The sequence below is a fragment of the Protomyctophum parallelum genome (genome assembly GCF_964188405.1).
Source record: "Protomyctophum parallelum genome assembly, chromosome: 8".
NCBI classification, from domain to species: domain Eukaryota; kingdom Metazoa; phylum Chordata; class Actinopteri; order Myctophiformes; family Myctophidae; genus Protomyctophum; species Protomyctophum parallelum.
In genome coordinates, this window is record NC_139703.1 from 54017996 (window position 1) to 54027121 (window position 9126).

Sequence of the window (9126 nt, forward strand, 5' to 3'; positions counted from 1 at the left end):
ATAAACAGAAAATACATTTTCAGGTAAGTATATATTATTATATAATTATTATACATTTTTCATCAAACTTTTTTTTTTTTTTTCTTTTTTTTAACATTTTTTTGTCTTAGTCCTAGTAGTACAAAGTAGTAGTAAGGTTGAAATCTATTTTTTGCAAGTAGAAATTAATGTGGGTGTTAGAGGGTTAATAAACAGAAAATACATTTTCGGGTAAGTATATATTATTATATAATTATTATACATTTTTCATCAAACTTTATTCTTTTATTTTTTTTAACATATTTTTTAGTCTTAGTCCTAGTAGTACAAAGTAGTAGTAAGGTTGAAATCTATTTTTTGCAAGTAGAAATTAATGCGGGTGTTAGAGGGTTAATAAAGAGAAAATACATTTTCAGGTAAGTGACACATTTTCAGCCAATCAGGTCAGGATATAGAGAGAGAGGAAATGAGATATCTGGCTGGAAAGACCTTGGCAACTAGTTAGAGAAATATCAGCCAAATCTTGAATTATCACCATAGTCATATTCATCCTCCACAGGAACACTCTGTGTCCTGCATGGGGTTCCTTGGTGATATATGCAGCTAGAAATCCATTGAACATATCGGTGGACGTTGGCATAGACGCCGGGTGTCGCAGCACCGCATGTGGCGCTCCCCCCGCTCACCAAGCCTGCCGTGTAGTAAACCCCATCGTCCTTACACATCAGGGGTCCGCCCGAATCCCCCTAAGAGACCGGATGTAAGGATGTATTATATTATAGCCTACTACACCTTTAAATTCAGCCTTTCATTCTATTATAGCCTACTACACCTTTAAATTCATCCTTTCATTCTATTATAGCCTACTACACCTTTAAATTCATCCTGTCATTCTATTATAGCCTACTACACCTTTAAATTCATCCTTTCATTCTATTATAGCCTACTGCACCTTTAAATTCATCATTTCATTCTATTATAGCCTACTGCACCTTTAAATTCATCCTTTCATTCTATTATAGCCTACTACACCTTTAAATTCATCCTGTCATTCTATTATAGCCTACTACACCTTTAAATTCATCCTTTCATTCTATTATAGCCTACTGCACCTTTAAATTCATCCTTTCATTCTATTATAGCCTACTGCACCTTTAAATTCATCCTTTCATTCTATTATAGCCTACTACACCTTTAAATTCATCCTTTCATTCTATTATAGCCTACTGCACCTTTAAATTCATCCTTTCATTCTATTATAGCCTACTACACCTTTAAATTCATCCTTTCATTCTATTATAGCCTACTGCACCTTTAAATTCATCCTTTCATTCTATTATAGCCTACTGCACCTTTAAATTCATCCTTTCATTCTATTATAGCCTACTACACCTTTAAATTCATCCTTTCATTCTATTATAGCCTACTGCACCTTTAAATTCATCCTTTCATTCTATTATAGCCTACTACACCTTTAAATTCATCCTTTCATTCTATTATAGCCTACTAATAGGCTATAATATTAAATTCAAGGCATTCCTTGAGAAGATTTACAAAATGTTTCCTACTACTATTTATACACCAGTAAACTATAATATATGCGTGTGTGCGTCGCTTTAGGTGGACACGACTGCATAGTCCAGGGGCCAATACTGATATTTTCACGAATTGGTACCATTTTGGTGCCAATAAGACCACTGGACCACTTTATAAGACCACTGGTTACCAAAATGTATTGTCTAGAAGTCATAATAAGGATATACACACGTCACAGTTTCATATGGGGTAGGTTTGTTTAAAGAGTGATAACTGGCATTAAGCTACTGAATTGGAAGACGTGTTATCATACCAAAATATAAACTAGAGACATGTAGGGACACAAAGATACCAAAATGGTACCAGAATCTGGCCTGGCCCTCTGGACTAACAGCACTCGGTCGCATTCACACCTCTACTTCGGTACACTCCATGCCATTGGGGGGTGGAGTTTGAATCATTCTTGAATTTCTTGCATATACAATTTGCTGCGTTTGCGTTCACGCTGCGCTGTATAGCAAGGAACCGCAGCAAGGAACGTTATCAATGTGTTCAATTCATGAACTACACAGTGAAATGTATGGTGTTAAAATGATACATTTTTATAATAGCCTACTCCCATAAACATAGACGATCCAATGATTATATAAATGTATTATTAATATGCCATGTTTGCTACAGTTTATAGATCATAGATCATGCTGAGCTATGTGTTGAAGTTTGAAGTATAGGCCTATAGGCCAGGGGTCCTCAACTAGAAATGATGAAGGTCCACAAATAATTTTTTGAATAAGACCGAGGTCCGGTCCCATGCGCGGCGTCCATCGGAGAGCGGGGCTCTATGCCCGTTTAGTATGGTCAAGCCAAGCTTATATAAATCAGATCGCCTTCCACCCAACCAATAATGGGGTGCAGAGTGCAGGCCCGGAGTGGAACTCCAAATCAGGCCGGGAGTTATACGCCTTGGCAGGCCACACTGCGCGCGCGCATAGCGCGCGCCAGAATTTTGGGGGCCCTTGGGGGACATTTTGGGGGCCTTTGCAGCAATTTCACATGAGAAATGTACCATCTGATGTTATTTTTATTATTAACTTAAAAAAAAAAAAAAAAAAAACGTTTTTTTTTTTTTTTTTTTTTTGGGTGGTCCGCAAATAGGTGGTCCGCGGTCCGGTCGCGGACCGCGGTCCGCCAGTTGAGTACCCCTGCTATAGGCTATTTGAAGAAGACGACACAGACCAAATATTCTGTACACTGCAGTGTTTTTTTGTTTCCTTAAAGGACCACTTCACTAACCTGACACTGCCAGATGGGGGCGGTATTGGGTAACCATGTTCCCCAACACAGCACTCATCTGGGATCTCTCAGGGAGTTGAGCTGACAAAAATCTGTTCTGTACCGGACCAATCAGCGTGAGCTAAGGGCGGGATATGTGCGAAACCGGATGTGAAGCTATATAGACACGTCAATATGATTGGTTGTGTTTTCACGCCCACACGGTGATAGACAGACGGTCCCATCCAATCATCTACCAAGTATCTTGAAAAAAAGGAACAGCCCCGTCATTGAATTTGCTTCCGCGATCCCAGATCCCAATAAGCTGTGAAACAAATTTGTGTAGCAAGCTTCTTGGATCTGGCAGCGTCAGGTTACCACTTCACCACTTTTCAACCTATCTTCATATAATAGGTCCTCACTAATAATCATGATAAAATGGCATGATCTTTTTCTACTCAGTCTGTGTCTCATAGGAGGGCTGTGGGCAGTTTAGAAACCGTCTTCCAGTGACATCATCATTAGGCAGATTTTTTTTTAAACAAGATTTTTTTTACAAAAATGGCCGACAGGATTCATTTTAAGTTGCAGTATAACATCCTGGTGTGAAGGTGACCTAATACACTCACGCACCCACGCACACTTACACTACAGGAGCCAACTTTTCCCAACTTGTCTCCTGCACAGATCATGGTGTTGTCCAGGTAGCCATGGAACCCCTGACAACGCTCCTCAGACATCACGGAAAGCTGGCCATGTGACATGTTGTGTGGGTGGTCAGCTGAGGAAGAAGAACACACACACACAGACAGCTCAGCTAAAAATCCTTCTAGGACATTAGAAGACCTATAATAATCTATAATGAATAGAAAATAATAAAATAAAAGATAATAAGAATTATTAATTTCAGCTTTTCGTCCCATGTATTGTTATATGGAGCATATAGGCATATAGCAGTAGCGCACTCACAAATAGGCCATTTATTAAATAAATGTATATGTATATGTATATATATATATATATATATATATATATATAGAATAAAGAACTCCAGAGACAAACTGCATCATATACCTGCTACATTATACGATACATATAACATAGGCAATTATACCTTATATAGACTAGTGCAGCTTTTATTTAAGGTGTGATTAGTGGTTGGATACGTACCATCTTTAGTTTCGCCCCATCCAGCGACCACACACTCCTTTCCATCGGGGAAGAGCTTGTTTGGCAGACAGGCATATTTAACATAGCTGGTTTCCTTGGCACAGAATGGGTCATCGGTGAATTCCAGCTGGAGTAATGCTGAGACACAGGAAACAGAATAGAACAGTAAATAATAATACGGCGGTGGCTCAGGGGTAGAGTGACTGGATCGTAAACGCAAGGTTTCCAGTTCGAACCCGGGGGTCAGGGGATCTTAGTATAATTTGATCGACAGAAGGAATTTACTTTAAATGTCGTGAGACATGGCTAAAGCATTTCCGGGGGTCCCCAGCCCAAAAGGTTGAGAACCCCTGATCTAGATAACATCCCCTGTACCACTTGTTATCTAGACACCAGTAAGACGCCCTGAGGGCGAGACGCCGAGAAGCCACCTCGCTCTAAAGGGCGAGGTCTGCATTTTCGGGCTTGTTAAGAATTCTAGTTTTCGCCGGCTGCCGGGCACGGCTGCACTAATAACTTTGGGGCGGGACCGTCTAGTTTAAATGGACAGGTATTCAGTCAAAAGGGAAATGGGGGTGTGGAACGACACCGGGCACTGCACTCCCTGTGGGGGTGTGGAACGACACCGGGCACTGCACTCCCTGTGGGGGTGTGGAACGACACCGGGCACTGCCCTCCCTGTGGGGGTGTGGAACGCGTGTGGCGAATCTGAAGTCGGTGGGGCGGAGCGGTTCTCGAGTTACGTGCCTTACAGCCGTCCGTACACACCAGTGTTGTTTTTGGCAGCAAATTTCTATTTTAGTTTTAGTCAGTCTCTTGATTAGTTTTCACTTGGTGAATTAGTGTTGGTTTAGTTTTAGTCGACTAATTGTCATGAGATTTTAGTCGACTAAATCTGCGGTCGATTTAGTTGACTAAAATGTATTTTGTCGGACCTTGATACCTTGAGAATAGCCGATCTACAGACAGACAGACGTACAGACACAGACGTACAGAGACATACAGACAGACGTACAGACAGACAGACAGACAGACAGACAGACAGACAGACAGACAGACAGACAGACAGACAGACAGACAGACGTACAGAGATAACACCAGATTAAGGTAAGAAATCAGCTCGTCTGGAAAAGAAGACATACAGTAAAGTAATGGCCTTACCAATGTCATTAGTAGCAACACCAATGTTGCCTATCATCCTGTAACCCAGATAAACAAAGTCTCTCTTCACGGAGATGACCTGGTCTGACTCTTCTTCGCTCCCGATGTCCACTCCCCCCACGACCACCTGCATGTCCTTGGCGTCGTTACTGGAGAAACAAGCAAGTCAGTAATTAAGACCACCTGTGCATGTTAGCACATGTTAGCATTCGGAGCAGCTCATGTTAGCACATGTTAGCATTCGGAGCAGCTCATGTTAGCATTTAGAGCAGCTTACATGCAGTGAGCAGCAGTGAGGACCCAACAGGACGCGATGAGGACGCCTCCACAGGCGTGTCCGAACGCCTTAGATGAGTTTTTGGCTCTGTGCTGCAGGGACACCTGCCACGGATGGTCTCCAGGACGGGACAGAGTGCCTCCGCTGATCCTGAGTTTATAGTCGGCCGGGTCTGTGCGCCTGCCGCACTGGCCTGGGTCAAATGGAGACAACTAGAGCATGAGAGCCAGGGAGAGAAGTGTGTGTGTGTGTGCGTGGATTAGTGTTTTTGCATCGTCCAAAGACAAATAGGCTCTGATTCGTGCAATATTTCTAAGGTGAAAAAAGGCAATCTTGGTACATGATTAATGTGTGAATTAAAATTCAATTCAGAATCAATAATGACCCCCAGGTTCTTTACTGTACTGTTACCTTCTACAGTCAGGTTGCCAAGTCTGCTTATTATTGATTCTTTCTGCTCGCTAGAACCAATTATGAGAACTTATTCTCATTTAGCTTGAGAAAGTTCTCACTCATCCAACATTTGATGCTAGACAGACAGGTCAACAGCGGGTCTAAAGCACAGGGATCATCTGGAGCCACAGAAAGATATAGTTGGGTATTATCAGCATAGAAATGAAAATTGACTCCGTGATTGGTAATGAGTTCACCCAATGGCAGAATGTACAAGGAGAATAGCAGAGGACCAACAATAGGAGGATAGGTTGAGAAAGGTGGTGGGAATTGTATCCAATGAACAGGAGGATGATGTCATCTGTGATATGGTTTTGCGGAGTTTGTCTTCATCAATTGCGCAGAAAGATAATAGGCTCCCCCTGGGACCATTAGCTGCTGTTTGAAGGTTTGAGCTAGCAGCAGCACCATTCATAATATCAGCTCTAATGTAAAAAAAATTGTTATCAAAAAAGCATGCAAACTCATTACATTTAGCTTTAGAAGCCGGGAATGACTGCTTCTAGGACTGGGGAGGGGGGGGGGGGGGGGGTTAAAAGTCGTTCAATGGTAGAGAATAGGAAGTGTGTCAATGAACTTTGATGATCATATCTATAGAAAAGTGTCTCTTACCAAGCAAATATATCAGGCCATTGTGTTGTGTTGGATCATGTCCAGCAGTCAAGGAAAACATTCCTAGGCTTGTTTCATTTTCTAAAGTAGCGTTCCTTGTCGAGGAATTGTCAAGGATCTGTGCCTGTGATGTGGCAATCCATGACGCGTACTTTTAAATTAGTAGTATTTTAAAGCATCTGCGTTTGAAAACCCAACACCCCACTGTGGTTGGGAGAACTCGGAACTTTACCCCTGATGACACAACGCTGTGTGTATGTATCAACACTGGTACTGCCGACGAACGTACACTTACCTTCACATGTCAGAGTTAAAGGCTGTGTGTATGTATCAACACTGGTACTGCCGACGAACGTACACTTACCTTCACATGTCAGAGTTAAAGGCTGTGTGTATGTATCAACACTGGTACTGCCGACGAACGTACACTTACCTTCACATGTCAGAGTTAAAGGTGTCCATTTCCCAGCCTCACAGCTCACATCGGCACGTCCTCCGTTCATAGTATATCCCACCATGCAGTCGTAGAACACCCTCTCTCCGGGTTTGTACCTGGTCTTCAACTGGGTGATTATGATGCTGTTGGAATGGTAGACCTCTGGAGGGTCACAGTGCGTTGGAGGCTTCGGAGCTGTGGAGAGATGTGTATTTTTATTGTGTATTATGTGAACGTCTCATTACTAAATCGCCGCTACCTCGCGGTTACACCTCCGATGACTTTTAACCCATTCTGGGCGGGAACCCCTTTTTTGGTGTTTTAAGCATGAAAAATAGCAGATCAAGCTCATAGCAGCCGCACTATGAGCTTGTAGATCTGCTATTTTTGAAGAATCTTGAAAATGTATAGTGCATTCTTTCACAGTGAACGTTTTTAACTCGAATCTTTGCTTCTGGGCTTGAGAACGACTGACATAGAAACATGGGGTTTTTCAGAAAACTGTCAGGATTTAGAAGGCATTATTTTGTAGAATTGTCCTCAGATCTAAATGGGTTAAAAAGACAGTAGCCATTTTAGCTTTATTCGATTAGACTTCCGGTTAATTTCGCAGTGAATTTTGGGGTCTTATAAAATACAGAGTATCTATCTGGCTGCACATTTTCATGACGGCTATTGCAGCTGTTGTTTGTTGTCTGTAAAAACTATAAGATGTTTTACTTTAGTTCACTTACGCTGAACTTCTCGCTTCCTCCTCTGACAGAGGGGAAGCGAGTAAGCGACGCCGTCAGAAGCCCCCTTGCTCTGGAAGGCCCCCTCACTCAGACACACAACGTGTGTTGTTGCGACAATAACATACAGCCTACCGGTATGTAAGAGGAATATAAACACAAGACCGTAGCGCAAAACTTCATATTTACCCTGCTCTAATGCAACAAAAGTGTGTTCTTCCACACTCACAAGAAGTGGGCACAGGGAAAAAGCAGATCTTCCGTGACCGTTTTGCTTAACAATGATCAGAGTTCACTCCTTTTTGCTATCATGCTAGAGAGCATATGCTAATATGGCTGCTAGTAAGAAAAGTGATCATGCTGGCGTGTGTGTTCATAACTTCTGACAGGAATGCACTAGAAACTTACTTTTTTTACATGTTCATATCGCATTCTCGCCAAGATATATTTTCAAGTTAATAAAAAATAAAAATAAAAAATCATAATAAAAAATATATTTTTTTAAAATAAAAATGATATAAAAAAAACGAATGGTTCAAGCCCATTAATTAAGATTCGAGTGCCAACCCTAACGAGCGAACATTCGAACCTTGAATGTTTGGGGACAGCCTTAGTGCGTGCGTGATGACAAGAGCGACCCTCACTTCACACGGGTGTGATTTTTTTAGGGTTAAACAGTGTTGCTAGGGCCTAACAGGTGGTTGCTAGGGCCTAACAGGTGGTTGCTAGGGCCTAACAGGTGGTTGCTAGGGCCTAATAGGTGTTTGCTAGGGCCTAACAGGTGGTTGCTAGGGCCTAACAGGTGTTTGCTAGGGCCTAACAGGTGGTTGCTAGGGCCTAACAGGTGGTTGCTAGGGCCTAACAGGTGGTTGCTAGGGCCTAACAGGTGGTTGCTAGGGCAAACAAATAATTACAAAGAATATAAACAACAAAATGGTCGTGCAGTCGTGACGCCACAACGTTACAAGGACTTTGTGTCCTAATCCCACTCTATGGCCTTTGGGGGGGATTTGAAAAAAAAAAAAAAAAAGAAGGGGGAACAGTTTATTGAAAGATGTGATTTCTGCATTTGAAAAAAAAAAAAAGAAAACAGTTGAATGCCATGTATGCCTAAGTATTTTGAAATGCTGTCTTGAAATGTTCAATTTTGCAAGTGGTGTTGAGTTATTGAAATCAAAAAAGAAAAACAACAAAAGAGAAGAGATGTTATAATATGTGTCCTATTATTGCTTGCTAAGATAGGAACCTAGGAACCTTGCTTATACAGGGGCGTGACGCACGGTACCTGTTGTTGGTTGCACTAGACAGAGCTGACAGGTTGTTGATACTACTCTGAGCACGGGACTTTTATAATAAACTACTGCCCGGCTGGGCTAAACTACAAACATCTTTGGGTGATTCTTAACGAAAAGAACACACATTTACAGTAACCTGCCGTTTTTTTCTTTGTTTCTAATTCTTTGTTTGGCCCAAAACATTGTGTTTATTGTCATGATGTG

The 9126-nt window shown here is 41.7% G+C and overlaps 1 protein-coding gene across 1 annotated transcript in view; it reads right to left on the bottom strand.

Annotated features, from left to right (window-relative positions):
- Positions 1-426: 426 nt before the first annotated feature.
- Positions 427-9126, bottom strand: part of LOC310863087 (chymotrypsinogen A-like) — a gene marked incomplete at its 5' end in the record, with an annotated part of 10089 nt that continues 1389 nt past the window's right edge. Inside the window, 6 exons of the mRNA XM_083771210.1 lie at positions 427-725; positions 3435-3568; positions 3958-4095; positions 5119-5267; positions 5396-5588; positions 6894-7091. Coding sequence (XP_083627336.1) covers positions 492-725; positions 3435-3568; positions 3958-4095; positions 5119-5267; positions 5396-5588; positions 6894-7091 — 1046 coding nt within the window. The 3' untranslated portion in view covers positions 427-491. The remainder of the gene's footprint in view (positions 726-3434; positions 3569-3957; positions 4096-5118; positions 5268-5395; positions 5589-6893; positions 7092-9126) is intronic.